The following is a 19,100-nucleotide window of genomic DNA, read 5'->3' on the forward strand; positions in this document are numbered from 1 at the left end:
TGTTACAATTCGCTACAGGCCTGAAACAACATCATTTGTTTAGGAGCACATCCACCTTATTTGATAGAACCCAAACTTAAGCCAATGAGGCGGAAGCTTAAGCTCTCATACTCCCCCCTAGAGGCCACCTGAGCTCAGATTTCGAAGCACAAAGAGAGAGGGGAATAAGAGACGAGAATATAATGAATAAGCCTCTGATCAGGGAGAAGGGAGGGTCGCATGCAAATATATAAAAGACACCAATGGGTAACAAATCAATTTCTTCTTCAATACTGGATCTTTTATATATTCACATGCTTAAATCAGAATAGCAAACAGTAGACATTATAGTACATAATAAAAGCAGAAAGGAGGCTCACCTTTATTGAAACAGGTTTCTCAGGACTGCCTACCCACTGTTACTTTAGCTTCTGCATCCACATCAAAACAGTAATACTACCTGAATGTGTGGCTGCTCTTGCAGGTTGCTGCATGGCAGATGTTTTTCAAAGGCGCACCACCACAGAGTGGTGTAGGTGATGCCATGTTCCTGATGCAATGTGCCCTCGTTCTTCCATTGAGCCGGCGCTTGGCCTTGACATGACAGAAAGTAATGCTGTTTGAAAGCCAACCAGCTATTCCCTGTATGGACAGGGGATGACCTCTTTGTGGCTGTCCATAAGACACAAACTGCTGGTCCGATGTAAGTATGTCCTTTGTCTTATCTACGTAGAACCTGAGCCATCTACAAAAATCCAATTAATGCAATGATCTTTCTGCTGTTAGAGAAGGATACCATAAACTGTTTTATTATCCGCTGGCAGAATAGAGTAATGACAACAGCTCAGTTCTTGTGAATCTTGAAATTGCAGCCAGAGAGACTCTGACTGAAGAATATTTCAGTCCACTCTTGGCCACACCCAACAAATACAGAAGAATTTAATCAAGTCTTATTCAAAGTGGAGGATGTCTCTTCTTTCTGCATCAGACAAGAAAGGCTTCCACTTAGTACTGCGGGTTTTTGTAGTCACTAGAGCTCGAGCCTGCGACAAAATATTTCTACAGTCTTGTGACAGATCCATATTACATGCTTTCAGGTTCAGCAACTTGGGATAAAAATTCCTCCGTTGTGTTTAGATGGGAACTTGGCATGTGCTTTGAATCGAACGGCTGAATATGCTGACAGATGGAGAAGATTGCTACAATATATTGGCGTGGCCACACCAGAGAAATGAGAATCAGAGTGCAATGATATATCTTCACTTTTCTCAACACCCTGGGGATCAGGGGAGACGAAGGAAAAACATAACAAAAGATTTTGGATCAACTAATCGAAAAGGCATTGCCCATCGTTCCTGGATGCCAAAATCTGTTCAAAAGCATTGGCATTGGCTGATGGGCGGAGTGACAAACTAGTCCATCATGGGTCAAATCCATTTATTGAATATGTAATTCGCCTGGTTCTGGTCTAATTCTCACTTGTGACAATCTAACAGCTACTGACTGCGCATCCGACTGATCATTCTGGCAGGTGTTCCACAGCGATGTCGTTCTCGTGAGAAATGGCCCAGTTCCATAGCAGCTGAGCCTCTTCCGAGACAGGTCAGGACCGCGTTTATTTTTGTTTGGCGATGTAGAACATAGATGTTGTGCTGTTCTTCTGACTGGGACTGATTAACCTACTTATCTGCGAAGGAACGCTTGTAAACCTAGTTGTATGGCACGGAGCTGGGATTAAGGTGGACACCTTCAATGGTGAAAAGACAGCTCCCATTAAAAAGTATGGCAACGGTACGGTTGCCACCGTTGATGGTATTGGACGTGGATGGGCACCGTTGATGGTGTGGACGTGGATGGGCTCACCGTTAACGGGTTCGCCATCGCCAGCAGTGGCACAGGAGACATACAAGCCGTCAATGTTGATAGTCTCGTCATCGACAATGTCCTTAAAGCTCCTGTGGTCGATGTTGTGGTTGGTAACTGAATTTTTTAACATTGTTTCTCTGTGGACTTTTACATATGTGCTATAGTTTGGGCAATGACCCTTTAGAGCATGGGTACTCACAAACATTTTCCCAGGGGCCAAAACATTTGGTATGTGGTGTGACCAAGGGCTGCATTAAGGTCAGTAGTGTGACAGTCGAAAAAGAGTTGGGCAAAGTGAGCTTAGGTGAAGCGAAGCATGAACCTCTAAAGACTGAATTCCACATTGTGAAACCAGAAAACATGGGATCAATGCTGGCTTCCTCGCTTGACCAAATTGTGTGATCTCAGGCAATTGTTTAACTTTACTTTGCCTCCTTTTTCTTCATCATCACATATAAGAGGACTTCAAAATACATGACTTCAGGATGTGCATGGTACAAAACCATCTCTTGTGTTTGATTTAATAAACTATAAACAATGCCATTGCAATTATACAATTGTGAGGCATTTTTCGCATACTTATGGATTTGCAACATAACCCTTTATCTGCTACATAATCTGCAGATTCCAACACAAAAACAATTCTAGTTAAAACGGTTCAAACATTACTATAACACAGGTACATATGTTGTTGCACTGTGGAAGGCTGGTAATAACGTTTGACTGATCACTGTTCTGTTGCTTATTGCTATATTTGGGTATTAAACTTGTACTAAGGGCTTGCAACCTATGCCCAGACAGTATTAACAAGCGTTAAAATGACAATAAAATAAAATAAAATAATGCCATCACAAAATGTGTTGCATTACACTATAATTTGCCTTTCCTTGCTGCACAATTTAGTCAACACTGCCTATTTATTTATTTATTTATTTATTCAGAGTTTTATATAGCGCGAACAAGATCTTTACAGATATCAGAGCGCTTCACAGAAACAGGGGGTGACGATAGCATGAGGGTGACGCGACATAATATTGGGTGCAATATAAACTTCAGTAGCATGATCGGATAGCAGTCATGTTCTAATAGAATGTCAGTAAACAATCAGATAAGCGAAAAATAAAAGACGATACTGAGTCTTACATACAATTACGATAAAAATCAGGAGAACTTATACTATAAGTATCTAAAAGTTACAGGGACCAAGGGGAAGGGGCCTCGATATACAGTAGGCTAACATGAATAGTCTAATAATAGATATTTAGTGAGTAGCATAGAAGGATCGACTGACCATCATGTACTTGTGGCAAACAAGAGGAATAAACAAATCTAGGTCATGCAAAATATGACATTATTTGACATTCGACAATCATGAAACCAGTAATACCCAACCGGCATGAAAGTCAATGAGGAACAGACATTAAAGTTCAGGTGAACTTAGCCATGAGGATGGCTTTCACCTCTTTCTTAAAGAAGGCCGTGGAGGAGATAAGCCTGGTTTCGGGAGGGAGTGCGTTCCAGATCCTCGGCGCCATTCCTGAGAAGGAGCGTTTGTATGTTTTTTCCTTCCGGAATCTGCGAGGTTTCAAGAGTAAGTTTTTTGAACTTCTATTGGATCTCGACCCTCCTGATATAGTTAGCTTTTGAGTGAGGTAGTTAGGTGCATTGTGGTGTACAGCCGCGTGTGTCATCATAGCGATTTTCAGTTGTATTCTGGCTTCAAAGGGCAGCCATTTCAGAGATTTCAAGTCAGGAGTTATATGAGAGTGTTTTCTTGAGCCCGTGATGAGTCTCGCGGCAGCGTTCAAGGAAGCTCTTAGGGGTGCAGTTGTTGCTAAAGGGAGACCACTGAGGGTCACAATTCCATAGTCAATGCGGGGGATGACTAGGGCTTGAACTGCATTTTGGAAGTCTTTGGCTGGGAGGAAGGGTTTCAACTTTCTCAATGTGTTGATTTGGAAATTAGCTCCTTTCGTTGCTCTGCTAATGTGCTGTTGCATGTTGAGCTTTGCGTCCAGTGTGACACCTAAGGATTTCGCGGAGTCCACGATGGTGGGCCGGACATTGAGTGCAGTTAAGTTGTTGAGCCAAAGTTGGATGGTGGTAGATTTAGCAGGGGGTGCTATCAGAAGGAACTCAGTTTTCAGAGCATTTAGTTTGAGGTGGTTGTTGGCCAACCACGATTGGGTCTTTGTGAGAGTGTAATTCAGGAGTTTGATATCATCCGGGGATTGTACCTTTAGGTAGAGTTGAGTGTCATCGGCATACATATGGAAGTGTACATTGGATGCTTGGAGCAAGGAGGCAAGCGGTTCCATGATGAGGTTGAACAGTGTGGGTGAAAGGGAGGATCCTTGTGGAACGCCTAAGTCGACTGGCACAGGCGAGGACAACACATTGTTAATCTTGAACTTCTGAGTCCGGTTATGTAGGAAGGACGTGAACCATTTGAGAACAGTCCCGGATAAACCCATTCTAGTGTTTAGCAGCTCAAGGAGGTTCTCATGTTTGACCGTGTCAAAAGCTGAGGAAAGGTCAAGGAGGATGAGGAGGCATGAATCATTGCGATCAAGGATTTGGTGGGCGTCATCAATTATGTGAGTCATGGCCGTTTTCGTGCTGTGTTTCGCTCGGAAGCCTGATTGGTGGGTGTTGAGTAGATCAAACTTGTCAATGTGTTCTGTTAGTTGAAGCTGTACACATTTTTCCAGCAGTTTGGCCAAGGTGGGGATGTTTGTGATGGGACGGTAATTGTTTAGGTCAGACGGGTCAGCTGTGGGTTTCTTGAGTATGGGCGTGACTTGCCCCACCTTGAGTGAGTCCGGGATGAGACCTTGTTGAAGGGAGCTGTTAATGATTTTAGTCCAGAGTGGGAGGAGCATGGTGGTGAAGTCTTTTACCGCGTTAGCAGGCAGGGGGTCTGTGAGGTGATTAGAGGGTTTCAGGGTACCGAGCAGTTTGAGTATTGCATCTTCTGAGTAGATGTCAAAGGAAGCCCAAGATGCGTTGTTTTTTTGGCTGGGCGTTAGACATTCTTATGTGCACAGGGTGTTGGCTTACATCATTGAGGAGATCATTCCTTATGTTGTCGGTCTTTTGCTTGAAGAAGGTGGAAAAGTCTTCACTGTGTGGGATATCGCTTGTTGGGTTGTTTGGTTGTAAGGGTTGCGGCTTTGTTTGACTTTTGACTAGTTCGAACAATTTTCTTGGTCGGTTTTTCGCTTGGTCAAGCTGGAGGCGAAAGAAGTCAGATTTCGCACGCTTAATTTTCCTAAAATAGGCATTTCTCTTGTTCTTAAGCTTTTTGCGATGTAGTGATGAGGGATCCGATCTCCAAGTGCGCTCTGCCGATCGCATAGCTCGACTGTCTTCGTTGAGTCTGCCGTCATACCAGGGGTTCGAATTCTTGGTGGAGACTCTCTTTAGTTGCAGTGGAGCTGCTTCGTTGATTATAGAGGTCATGGAGTCGAGGTAGAGGTCTGTCAGCGTTTGAACATCAGAGACGCCAGCAGGTGGAAGGAGGAGCCTGTAAGTGTGGGGCGGTAGGGAGTTAGGGCTGAGATTCTTCATGTCCCTTTTCCAAATCTTGCATTTGGTGGGTTGAGCAGGGGAGGGTTTGATTTTTTCATTGATAAAGAAGGTGATGATGTGGTGATCTGACCAATCACAGGGTTGGATTGACCCCAGTTGGGTAGAGTCCTCTTTGGCGATGATAAGGTCGAGTATCGCACCTTTATCATGTGTTGGGCTGTTGCATATTTGGGTGAGGTCAAGCGCATTAAGGAAAGATTTAAGACTATTCACCACTGTGTCTTTCTGATCGTTCCAATGGAGATTAAAGTCACCCAGGTAGATTTGAGTGATCTGCCGACCGGCGTTGGAAGTAATCGTGTCCATGAGTTGTTGAGAAAAGATGAGGTTATCCCTCGGCGGGTGATAGATGAGGTGTAGAGCACATACTGGTTTGCCATCACTGGAGATGTCGAGGCAGAAGAGTTCACAGGAGGTGAGGGAGGGGGAGGTGACTTTGGTGACGGATAGATTGCTCCTGAAAATGCATGCTATTCCCCGCCCGTCTTGACGGTCCTGTCGAGTCTGATGATGTGGTAATTGGGGGGAACTAGTATATCCATGATGGGCGTGGAGGCTTCGGTTAGCCAGGTTTCCGTCAGTATGGCTAGGTCAAGATCCATTGATGTGACGAGATCTGCAATGTTGGAGGAGTGTCTCTGGGCCGATCTGCAGTTGAGAAGGATGCATTTGAGTCTGGGGGTGAGAGGGGAGGTCGTGTGTTCTAGCGATAGGGGGACTCTTCTGAGGTTGTTTGGGACAGAGCTTCTGATGTTTAGTGTTGGGTGCCTAAGGGGATTTGAGAGAATAGTAGGTATGGGGAGGTGAGTGGGGGTTATGTGTTTTAACGGTCCTGGGCCAAAAGAGCAGAGGAGGGTGCGTAAGTCGTGGTCGGACAGGGAGTTAAGGGCACGCCGGGGACGGTGGGTGTTGTTGCGGACGGGGATGGAGGGCCAGTGTAGAGGGCGTTGAGTGCGAGGGACTGTGGGGAGAGTGCGTCGTTTGTTGGATACGGTGGTGGTCGTTGTGGGTCTATGTTGTCTGGAAGGTGTGTGAAGAAACTCTTTGATGGTGCGGAGCTCGTCTTTGAGTTGTAGGAGGGTGGATAGAATCAGGTCGAGAGGTGTCTTGGTGTTAATGTTCGTGATGTGGGCCATGGGCGAGGCGTTGAGAGGGGAGTTAGTAGGCGAATTTGGGGCAGGGAGGTGGGGTATGCTAGCATTAGTGGAGGGCTCTGCTGTTAAAAAAGGTGGGGTGGTATTCGGTGGGTGCGATGAATTGTAGGTGAGAGGTGTGGGTGAAGTAGGGGGAGGGTGGGAAGTAGTGGTGGTGGCATCGGTGGGGGGTGGTGCCGGTGTGTTGAGGGATGAGTGAAGGTCGAAGATAATAGGGGTGGTAAGGAGGAAGCGGGGGCTGAGTAATGGTGGGGAGAGATGGGGGGGTGTTATTGTAGGGGAGGAAGCACGTTCTGGGGTGCTAGTTGGGCGTGTGGGGGAGTGAGGGGTGAGAATGGGGGGGGGGGGTGTTGAGAGGGAAGAGGATCTGCCACAGGGGGGGGGGGGAGATATACTCCGGGTGATGTTGGATTCAGCGAGATTTGTGTGAGGTGTGGGATGGGGGATGGGGGGAAGGGTGGGTGGGGGTAAGTTGGATGTGCAGGGGGGAGTGAACTACGTCTGTGGGTGAGGGGAGAGGGGGGGTAACATCAGGTGTGATCCTAACTATAGCACCGGGGGGATGGGAGGGGTGTGTGTCATTCTGAAGTTGCAGTGGGCAAGGCCGGTTATTTTGAATATTGGTGTTGGGGGGAGTTGTGTAGCTTGATGTGTGCAAAGTGGAGGTCCGCCGTCTGGCGATGTGCTCTAAGAAGGTAGGGAATAGGTTGTCTAGTCGGTCAAGGTTCTTATCATTGGCTTGGAGTAGAATGGTCCCATTGTTGTAGATGGTGATTGTGGCTCTGCCTGGGAAGATTAGGGATGGTATGATAGAAACAGTTAGGCCATGAGCCGTTTTATTGGTGGTGTGAATAGTGAAAGTGGAGAGGAACGCTTTCCTCCATTGTGCTCTCCGTGTGGTGTAAAAGATGATATCGTTGTTTGTGTCTCCGTTGGTCGACCAGAAGTAGGTGTCCACACACGGTAATTCGGGGTGTGCCTTTAGAAAATTATGTTTGTAGCGTTTGGCGTTTTTTTTGGTGAGCTCAGGTGGGTATATGATTTTGTAGGTGTGCTCGCCCAAGCGTTGCATGGCTGAAGAGACGTGGGTAGAAGAGGTGGGGGAGCTTGTGTGGTTGCGGGGCATTAAGACTAAGTGGTATAGTGTGGGCAGTAGGTATGGGAGACTAGTCTAAGATGGCCCCTCCAGTGGTGAACTATACAAAGATGGCCACCAAGGAAGCGTAAAGGGAGCCAGAAGTAGTCCTTTTTCTGTTGTTGATGTGCCTTAGAGAGATAGTTTCCCTTTCCGGGGCAGGTCGAGTTAGTCCATTCTCTGTGTTGTTAGGAGGGGAGAGGAGAGATTAGATTTCAAGCTGTTCAGGAGGCGAAGGAGGGAGCCTTATCTCTCTTATGGTGACCTGTGACCACGTTGGTATGCAGCTTCACGGTCATTCGGTGGGCAGTGGAGGCGATTTATGGCTCCGGTATATGGCCCCCGCCATTTTAGGTAAAGGAGAGTGAGATAAGTAAGAGGATTGCCATGCCGCGTGAATAGTTTGTAAGCAGACCCCAGTTTTGTATCTTTTAGGGCAGAGAGTGTAGCGCCGGCATGCTCAAGATATAAGTTAAATAATGTGCAAGTAAATACCTTCAGGATAGTCGGTCTGCAATGAGGCTGTCCAGATCAGACTCACTATTATCCAATTGTATTAAGGCAAATCCCTTATTCCAGTTGGTTGTTTAATTAAAGCGATGAAAACTCCAATGAAGGGTTGTTGTTTGTCTTTTTCATTTCGAGCGTATGGGGGGGGACGGGGCTAGTAAACTCCTTTCATCCTGGCGCCGTCACAGCGCGATCGTTCAGGGGCCACCAGCCGACCCTCCGCCCTTCTTCACCCTCAAGTTTATTAAGGCGATGTAGTCTCCAATAATGGGTAGTTGTTTGTCTTTTTTTCTTATATTTCGAGCGTGTGGGGGGGCGGGGCTAGTAAGCTCCTTTCATCCTGGCGTCGCTACAGCGCGAGCGATCAGGGGCCACCAGCCGACCCTCCGCCCTTCTACACCCTCAAGCCCCGAGGCTCCCGGTAGCTCCGCTGTCACCCAGCCAGCCGGCTCTCTGAGAGAGGGGGAAGCCAGCTGCGGCTCCGACTCAAGCCGTCTCGACTCAGCTCTGTAACTCAGGGGCTGGGTCAGCTGTTCCCAGCCGCTCCGCTCAGCCTCGTCTCACGGAACCGACCGGCATCGTCGAACCAGCAGCCAGCAGGCAGCGCCTCATCATGACTTCATTGCTGTACGACCCAGACCCTTCAGATGGTGGTCTCGAGGCGCCCGCCCCGCGGTATGCTCGGGCAGATGAAGTCAGCGTTTCTCCCTGCACTCTGGGCTGCACGGTGACAGCTGCAGTCCCAGCCGGCAGACGAGAATTCAAGGCGGTCACGTCGTGCAGTTACGCCCGCATCCTCGGCAGGCTCTCACCCACTGTCCCGGGCTCCGCCACAGCTCCGATGAAGATTAGAGGTGTCCGGTCGGCGGCGCTTGCCAACAGCTCAGGTACGTGCGAGATCGATTCCAGGTCACAATCCAGTTACTTTTTGTAAAACCAGTTACTCTTCAAATCCAGTTACTCGGTTTCTCCCGATGGCGAAACCTGCTGTCTGGGATAGTTCTTACAGTGTTCCCCAGCACTGGGAGCTCCGGTGTAGGGCTCCTACCAGGCGGCCATCTTGTGCCCCTTGTGCCCTATGGCCCTCTCCTGCTGCATAATTACAGCGGTTCCAATTGTAATGGTGTCCATGCATAATGGCATTTCAGGGCGCCCAGACGGTGCACTTAACTGACTTGCCACTAAGTTCCCTATTTGCATTGTTGTCAGTGTGGGGCGAAGCATGAACGTTTATAAAATTCAAGTTTCTAAACTATAACTTTAAAAATAAATACTTCTTAGTGCACTGATATAATCTGTGGTAAAATGGCAAAACGCTTTTGCATGTTAATGAAATACACTTTATGCATTTTGAAGAGACTTTATCATATTTTTGCATGGTGCAGGACACCTTAGTTATTTCCTTCCTGAACTTCTGCTAACATGTAAATAAATGCTTGCCAGTGTATTTAACATCTTTCTGACTGTTAGTGCGGAGTTATGTAAACAGCAGCCAAGTCCTGCTGATCACCAGATGGCCGCATGTAAAAGTCATAAGGGCCGAATGCGGCCACCGATATGTAAATTTGAGTATCACTGCTTTGAATGTTTTCGTGATCCATGTTTAGAATCAAAAGAGATGGCTGCAAGCGCTATACCAAATAAGGCAAGTTCAGCAATTTGTATAAGTTTACTTTTCTGCACTGCCTTCATGGAAGCACTTGGAGGAGCACTTTTTGTGTAATCTTCCCCTGAAGTGTGGGCATCTCCCTTAGAAGGAGGACAATTCTCCTCAGCAATCAGATACAATGCCAACCTCTTTTCTCTGTCCTTACTAGTCTTAGCTATAAAAGGCTTACATATATTACAACTTGTTTGTTTATGAACTGGATAAAGGCAATAAATACAATCAAAATGAGAATCATCTGAATTATTCTTCTTGTGACTACAAGATGCACAAGTCTGGAAGAGAGATTTTTCTCTCTGTCAGCTATGGCACAGTCGGTAACAGTTGGCTATTCAATTCAATATGTTATTAAAGATTTGTAACTCGTATGAGGTCCACATAAAAGTACGTACAAATGATTGCATAAGAAAATTAAACATAGCAAAACTCATTCGACGAACCATCAGAACTTATCAGAGGCCTGTATTAGCAGGTCTAAAAAAATCCTTTGGATAACATTTATCAATATTGTCAATTAGCCTTATAGGCAAAAAAGTTACGATTTTCACCAATGATATCTTTTTAGCTCATGGGCAAAAACAGAGGTGCAATGACCTTAAGCATTTAGGCAACAACATGAAAAACCGCTTCAACAGAAAAAACATTAGGAACTAGCAGCAGACGTACTGAAGTGGCAGAGCGTATCCTAAAAAGTGCAAAATATGTAAAAAGGGCAATAAATAGCAGCTAGTTCGAATACCAAATAAAGTCAAGAATTCATCCTCAGCAGAACTTTCAATTTGGAATTAGCTGCAAGAAAAACAAGTTTGAGCTTTTGGCATTGTAAAGGACAATGTCTTATTTTTGTTTTGCTTTTTGAAACATAAATAAAAGGCATTGTCATTTACAATGTCAATAGCTTAAACTTGCGTAAATGCGAGAACTATTGCATTGCAAATGCTTGTCTCTAGAGCAGTGGTTGTCAGCCTGTAGTCCAGGGACCACTAGGAGCAGCACAGCCTACTGCTTAGAAAGTTAAATAATATTAACAGATTTAAAAAGTCCATATAAGAAAAAAAAGCAAAATATACAATTGAAAAATGTAATACATTCTGTAAATGGGAAGTAATTTGAAATTGGGAGGCTAAAAATGAAGGTAGTATCCTCAGATCGATTTGTGGGCGAAGTGCAAGTGCATAAAACAGACCACAGTATAAAGGATGCGTTACCTCAACTAAATTTTAAAAAACTACAACCATCCTAATAAATTTACGATTTTGATTTTTAAAATATTTTGGGGGGGATTATATAAAATATTTAATTTGTTTTGCGGTTCATATAATTTGGAGTGCTTAGGCTTGCGTCCTTGTCATCCAGTAGACTAAATGGGGGTCACCGGATTCCAATAACGATTCACTGGGGGTCCACGGTTCTAGTAATCCACAGTAGTCAAAAGGTTACAAACCATTGCTCTAGAGTGTGATGCAATTACTGGAATGTTGAAAGCTCACAACAGAGACCGCACCCCCCCCCCCATATTACCTCATACTCGAGAAAAAAGGAGATAGAGGAGCAGAGATAACACGCAAACTCAAAGGACCCCTGACGGGGGTGGCGGGGGCAAAGAGCAGGTCATGACACACCACCGACCTGGAAAGACACTTAACGCAAGCCCCCACCCTTGGCACTCACATCTCCTACGTTTATACTTTCGGCCATGCATGTGCTCCCTCCTACCAGTCACACACGCCCTAAATTCTCAAGATTCGCCATGCACGCCCGACTACTCACTCTTCAGCGAGCGCGCGCACACTTGCACTTACCTTCTCACCATGTCTTGTTAACTGTACCCATCCACATTCTACATGCTCTCGCTAGCCATTCTTACGTGCGTTTTCTACCATGCACGCGCACATGTGCAATCGCCTCACCAGGCGCTCTGTCCCCGGCCTACACCCTTGCTCCTCACAAAATGTAGGTGCCATCAGTCATCGTGTCATCACTCCTCCCCTGCTGGTGCAAATCACCTTGTTTCCTGATTTTTGCCCTGCACGCGCACTGATCCTTCTCGCGTGCACTTGCAGACAAGCATGCAACTTTGAGTGCCAGGAAGCACCCTATACTATGCCCCCACTCCTCCACTCACAAACACCTATAATCCTTTCCAGCACCCGCAAAATTTCAGGGAGTTCTAGTCTTTCAGCACCTCTTGTACCCATGGTTCTTATGACCACGTGAGAACACCATTTTAAAACCTTAGTGAGAGATCGCTTTAATTGGAGACAGAGCACGACTGTGACCCCAGCAATCAAGGTGTCCCATATGCCTCTTCTCAAATAACCCACATATCTGCCTGCAATTGTGTTGACCTACTTAGCTTTTGCTTGGTGAGGAAATTCAGACCAGTCACAACATGAACTGGGGGCGACAGAGGGCATATATATCTAAACACCCTTTGAATGCACGCATTTTGCAAGATAGGAAAGCCATGGTGTTAAAAAACACTTGTCAGATGTTATTTATGTCGTGCATAGGATACAAAAGTTCCATTGTCAAAATACAGTCTGAAACACTCGTAGCTCACATGTAACAAACAGCCAGAAGACCGGCATCAAATTTAATAAAGAATTGAAAAACAAAAAACAACAAGGGACAAATGGAGTTCCGCAGCCTCGGAGCGCTCACAACTTGGTGAAAAATCTGAGAGGTGGAAGGTCATTGTACATCATCGATTTTTATTGCAAGGCAGACATAGGTATGATGCGCAGCGCAGGGTTTGAGAGACAAGCCCGGCAGAGGTCCGTGAACTCTGCTCCTTCCGTCTTTTTCTGCTGCACAATAAACATTGACGCGCGAGGAGGAAGGCGCGAGACTGAAAAAAGAATGTTACAGCCGTGTGCTGGCTGTGTAGTCATGAAGGCACCGTGGAAACGTGCAGAGAAAAACAGCGAGTTACGTGGCAAACAGTGAGCCAACCTCTGCAATAGCGGTATGGTCTGCGGCTCGCGCCCAGTGGTGGCACCTGCGGACCTCGTCATACTTGAAGTGCTGCGCGGCTCGTGCCAACCAGCGAGGAGGCAGCCAAAGCAACAAAAAAAAAAACAAGACGCCGTGAGCGTGCACATGGCCTGTCAAGGCTCCCTCCCTCGCTAAAGTGAAAGCGTGGGAGAGCGCGAGAAGAGACGCTGCTAATGCCGCCGTACACGGTCACAGCTCAAGTCTCCACAAGCGCATGTTCACAGCTAATGTCTCCAATGTGTTTACAAGCTCGTGCATCTCTCCTGTCCCGCTTCGCAAAGCAAGTCGGCGACAATAGATCTCGCTTAGCGAGCAGCTTCGCTGCATCGCTAGGCGAGACCTAATGAATAACAGGGCATGTCCTAACCTGTGCAAAAAGCAATATAATAGCAGCCAGTACGTTTGCAAAAATGCAATCCAGAATCCCACTTCGGTTGAGTTTTAAACTTGGCAACAGAACAAAGGTGGGAAATGAGCACAGCATCTCCCTATTGTGAAAACAGCAACAGAAAGCAGCAATCAGTGTGCAAAATACAATCTGGCTGAGGAAATATTAAAACTCCATAAAAAGATGACAGAAAGGGGGGGTAACAAACCATATAAAAGAATTTATTAAAATGTTTAAATATATACATAAACTCCTTAAAATAATTTAAAAGTTTTGTACACACTTTCGTTTTTTGGGCAAAAAAGAATATCGCGGGCTGAAGCTACATTTTTAACACTATTTTGTAAGAACATCGGCCGAAGCCAGCGTCGACGGCTCCAGAACAATGCTGGACAGGCAAGTAAGACAATCCAGGGTCTGAAAGCTCAGATTACAAAAGTTGCAGGTTGTCAGATATAAAGATCTCCCTGGGCCAAGAATTGATAAAAATCTTCACTAAAATCAACTCACAGTACTTCAGTGATGAAGACAGGGCTGTTTCAAATCTAGGGCATATCATGAAAGTAACAGATTAAGATCCCCTGAAAGGTTAGAGCAGAGCTCTGCCAGGAGACTCCCTCACAACGTGTGGTAGAAATCTGAGTTAGGTGACCTCTAAGGAGAGTAGGAGAGCTCAAGCTTCCATCTCATTGGCTGAAGTTTGTGTTCTTTCAAATGAGGTGAACAGGCCTATGGTCATTTTCACACCGCATACTGCTATTTTAATACCGGGGATTCTCGGCCTGATGACTGTGAATGATCCAAGCATGTGAATATATAAAAGATCCAATGTTGGAGACCAAAAGTTGAGATTTGCAGGAATCTGTATCTATGGCTTGAGGAAATGTTACATTGGAGAAGTAGAGATTTGAAGCGCAGTATAAATGGAGTCATTTCGCTCTTTTCTTGCTCGTGAGAGTGGTTGTTCAGGATTATCTTGCACATCATTGTTGGGTGGCTTCATGTATAATTTCTGAATAATTCTTAGTAAGCAACATTTTTTGGTAAACACTGTTTAAGAGGGTGTTGAGTGAAGATTATGGATGGCAGTTCAGTGTTTTGGGTAGTATTTGTACAACGTATAATTTGAGGTTTTTTTTTTATTAAGGGTCATAGAACAAGCATGCAATTTACATAGATTGGGGGGGAGAGGCAGAGAGAGAGAGAGAGAGAGAGAGAGAGAGAGAGAGAGAGAGAGAGAGAGAGAGAGAGAGAGAGAGAGAGAGAGATGAAAAGAGGAAGTTGATAGACATTCCTTTGTTATACTTCTTTGGATGGGTTTTAGTGACTGGCAGTTATAGTGCTAGTCATGAATTATGCATTCCGTGATCTCATGGTCATTGGAATTACTCTAGTATAAGGACGTGGCATTAGGTTATAGAAATGCTTTTGTGGGTGTGAATGGTAACATTGTAAGAGATCACAAATTAACTTCTCTGAGATTTATTTATTTATTTATTTATTTGTGCGATCAATAGCATGATCATACACGTATCATAAAACCACATATCACATATCAAATCTCAGTAGATAGTTCATTATTAATATATACAATAATATAATAGTATATGTCATCAGATCAAGGATTAAAAAGATTATAAACAATGAAATAAAATGTATAAAATCAGTTCTATGTTGAGGAGAGCTAAGGTACCTTACAGCACTAGGCTCGCAACTGGGCCCTCACTTATATTTCCCCCTGCTTCAATGGTGGGTGTTCAAGTAACCGCTTTGGACCTCAATTAACTTCTATGAGATGTTTTATGTTCATTCCTATGCAGAGAGGTTTCCTCAGAAGTGGGAGCACTACGCTAAACACAATCAAGATCTGGGTGGGCAAGAGCAGAAGCGTTTGCATGGGAGATCTGTGGTAACCATTAGTGTGAATTAACACCATTAAACCTACCGGCAGCTTTTTGAAAAGCATCTATAGTATTGTCAACCCCTTTCAGAGTGGATCGATCCTGGCGTGCTGCAATTTGAGTGTAGAGAGCCCCGGTATTAAACAACACACTGCCCTTCTCAAAGGCTAGTGCACGCTGGCAAGCAGGCACTCCAGTCAGGGAATCGTACCTAGAACATGAGGTGAAGAGAATCAAAAGAAAGCACTTTGAATAGTAACAGGCAATGACATTATGAATTCAAACCAAGTGCAGACAGAAGAATTCTACAGTACATAGAGGTCAGTGGTACACATTCACATTGTACCAGCAAATGTAGCTCTTTCACGCCGTGGTTACATTTCCAGCCCATGAAATAAGAGTTAACATGCAACACATGATCATCACAATCTCATAGCAAGACGTAGCGAAGCATCAAAGAACACTCACCAGTGAAAAAAAACACCCAGGTTTTTATTCAGAGGGAAGAACCTGTAGTCCAGGAAATAGAGCTGGTTGTAGTATTCCATCAGTAGCTCCAGTCCGGACTCATTCCGACTTGGCGTCCGCATTGCCTGCAAGGAACACCACATAAATGTAGCTTCATTTTGCAATGTTTAATAAGGCATAAGAGTAACTGTTTAGAGAGAAATAAAATTGGAAAATCCTTTCGCTGCTATACAAGCATGAAGCTAGAAAGCTGAAGCTTTGTAGATCAATTTAATACTCTTTCAGACACTGGTCAAGCAAAGCATCTTTGCTGACTGGAACAACTTTTGGGACCTTTGGCCTTATCTGCTTCTCTCTCTCCTCTGAGTCTTGGTCACTGGGGTACAGGCATAGTGACAATCTGGTTCACCATCAACTGTTTACTCACAGTAAATGAACTTAACCTTTAGTAGTGAGTGTGGCAGAGGGAGCTCTATAGGAAAAACCGACAGTCCACAAGCTCTAGCCCATCTATGCAGACAGAATGAAAATCCCTTACAGACTCCCTTACTCATCCTGTTCTCTGTATCAGAATGAAATAATGGTCTGTGGATTTCACAGCATCACCAACTTCTCAACAGGGCTCTCTACTGTGTAAAAACAGCGACATCTGTAAAATGAATTTCAAGTAGCAGGTTAAGAAGCAGCTGGCGGCAGGACAGGTTTGAAGAACAGTTCCTCTACCCAGGTTCAGTGTTACCATTACCAAGGGAAGGCGAGTAAAGGTTGTAGGTATCAACAGGTGCGCCCTGCCCTGTTTGAGTCAAGGAGAAACCAGCATTGGCAGAGCCAATAGGCTTCACCTATGAAAGATCTATTAGCTTGATCAGTTTTTTAGATATGTTTCACATCAGCGTGGATTGGTGAGCAACATGGCTTAAAGTAATGAGAAAAATGTGCTATGATGAGCTCAGCACTGACTGCATTTGAGAGCTTTTTTGTTTTTTAGCCATGCCTTCGTTGCTGTGCGTTGCTGTGCAATATGTTAAAAAAATAAAACGCGAGATAAGCAACACGAGGTAAGCATGTGGAAGACTGTAGGGGAAAGCAACACGAGGGAGGTTTTGGGGGAAGAAGGGAGCACTAACAACAAACAGCTGGAAGGAGAAGACAATCAACAAGAGGAAGGGGTGGGGGAGGGACACAGACTGCAGACACATGCACTCTTATAGACTGCATGGCAAAAAGTAAAATAAGAAGGACACTGCAGCAGACAGGAAGCTGTATTAGGTCCATGCTCCAAGAGCAGGGACAGCAAATGAAACAGCGGGAGGAAGCCAAAGGCAAGTAGGAGGCGCTGACCAATAAGAAGAAAGGCAGCAAGAGCGACGTGGAAGCCAAGCAATGTTAAGAAATAGTAAGCAGTGGGCTGGCTCAAAGGCGGTTTTAAGCTTTTTTTGTTATTAACAAAAGATTTCACAGTCTGCGTATGTGCCTTCTCATGCAAAAACTAAACAGAGAAGTAACTATCACTCATCAAGAGAGAAAGAGGTTGCCAAGGATGGAAAAATAGGGCCGTAGTGTTAAAGAATTTCTGCAGCTATTTACATGTCCAGACGTTTTTTAATACAAATAAAATAATGTGAAAATCATGAGCGTGGGTTGAATTAGTATAGGAAATTAAGAAAGTCAAAAAATCAAGTATTTAAATAAAAAAATCTGGTACATTATGATTTAGCTCTACTGGTCCTTCATGAAGTGAAAAACAAATAGAAAATATCTGGAATCGGAAACACATGCACTTTTTCAAATTACGCAGACTACACTGGTCCTGGCACAGTTTCTCACCAGAAATTGCACTCAACACGTGCAATAAGGGAAACTGCTGCAAGGGGCTAGTGCAATAAAACTGGTTATATAAATTATTGGGTCCAAATGTCAATGCAGAATTTCACCACTATAATTTATGTAAGCTGGTCCATTTATTTTAACGCTGTACATTTAGCGCAGGTTTTAAACTTTTTTAAAATTTTGATAAGCAAGCCAAAAACCTGTAACTCCTTCATATTCTCCATATTTCAATTAAATTAGTTTACCTAACCATTTGTTGTACAGGGTTTCATCTTATACAACTCTCCTAGCGCGAAGAAATCAAGCAATTGGTGACTTGGCGCTTCGCGGACGACATAGCCTAGTAAACAAATGGCTAACCTTGACATTATAAATAAACCAGACAATGACTACCCTAACAACGACATCTAAAAAACAAACATATTTCAATTCCTTCTCTTTCCTCCAGTGTTATTCCATCACTCGTACGTTTGGCAAATATAATTTTATTTATATTTCAATAAACACTGGCAACAGTGCATTCACCGGGCATCAAAAGGAATACATTTCATAAGTATGTAAATGTGTTACCGGCGGATGAGAGAAAGTATTAATGATAGTGGAGGGAGGTGGCCAACCTTGAAAATAGCGGATACTGGAGATGATCATTTATTTCATGCACATGACTATGTTGTTATATTTTGGCACTTTCTGCCTTTACGCCGCCTGGCCTCCGGGATGTGGGCCTCATGGCTGTGTATTCTCCTGTATGATCATTTTTTGTTCCTTTCCTTTATAAGTGCCTGTCGGTAGACTTGCTTGATTGTATTTTCTGTATTTACCGCAATAAAAACATATTTTTTCACAAAAAAAAGTATGTAAATGTGTGTGGCTTGTCGTGTACTACTGCTTACTTGCATAAACATGCAGTGGCGTCAGCTGTATGATGGTGATCGGTTAGATTCACCAGCCACAAATCAACATAATCCCAGGGTCGCTGCCCCATGCCCAGAGCCGCAGGGTTGTACTGAGGCCTCAGCAGTGGGGTGGGGGGCAGAGTTTCTTGTTTTGGAGCGGATCCCCTCACCCTCTAAACCATGCCACTGCATGCCTTGCAAAATGTGTTCTAACACATGGAATAAGAAATGGTTATTCACTCGGGGATGCCACTCTGATTACCCGAGCAGAGACAAATGAATTTGTTTGTGCGAACGAGAGACACCGGGGTCCCTCATCCTTTGACCCTGCTCGCAGGCAGATCGCTCCCCACGCTGCTGTATTGCTTTTGGTTGTACTGGTCTTTCTGCATTACTGCTGTACTGCTTTGGTTGTACTTGTCCGGTTGTTGCTTTGCCTAATTTCTGTACTGCTTTGGTTGTACTTGTCTTGTTGTTGCTTTGCCTAATTTCCTTCTTTCTCCCTCCTGCTAGTTTTCTGTGCCCTGCTTTGCCTTCTGCTCCCCCCACCGTCCTTCACCCGTTTTTTCCCACCTCTGCGTCCCTGCCCCACTGCTCGCCCACTTGCCACCCCGCTCCTGCCTCCAAGCTGCAGACGCGAGCAGCGGGAGCGCCTAAGGCAAGCCCGTCTGCGCCCGTCCGTGCCTGGACCGCGCCCTGCGCCAGACCCCCACGAAGCC

The 19,100-nt window shown here is 45.0% G+C and overlaps 1 protein-coding gene across 4 annotated transcripts in view; it reads right to left on the bottom strand.

Moving 5' to 3' along the window:
• The window catches only part of RHPN1 (rhophilin Rho GTPase binding protein 1), a 615,089-nt gene that overhangs the window by 169,269 nt on the left and 426,720 nt on the right, over positions 1-19,100 (bottom strand). For all 4 annotated transcript variants that reach the window (XM_078686651.1, XM_078686652.1, XM_078686653.1 and 1 more), the window contains 2 exons: positions 15,656-15,780; positions 15,232-15,398 (listed from right to left, as the gene is read on the bottom strand). In XM_078686651.1, coding sequence (XP_078542777.1) covers positions 15,232-15,398; positions 15,656-15,780 — 292 coding nt within the window. The remainder of the gene's footprint in view (positions 1-15,231; positions 15,399-15,655; positions 15,781-19,100) is intronic.

The sequence above is a fragment of the Lissotriton helveticus genome, chromosome 4_1, assembly GCF_964261635.1.
Source record: "Lissotriton helveticus chromosome 4_1, aLisHel1.1, whole genome shotgun sequence".
Classification (NCBI taxonomy): Eukaryota; Metazoa; Chordata; class Amphibia; order Caudata; family Salamandridae; genus Lissotriton; species Lissotriton helveticus.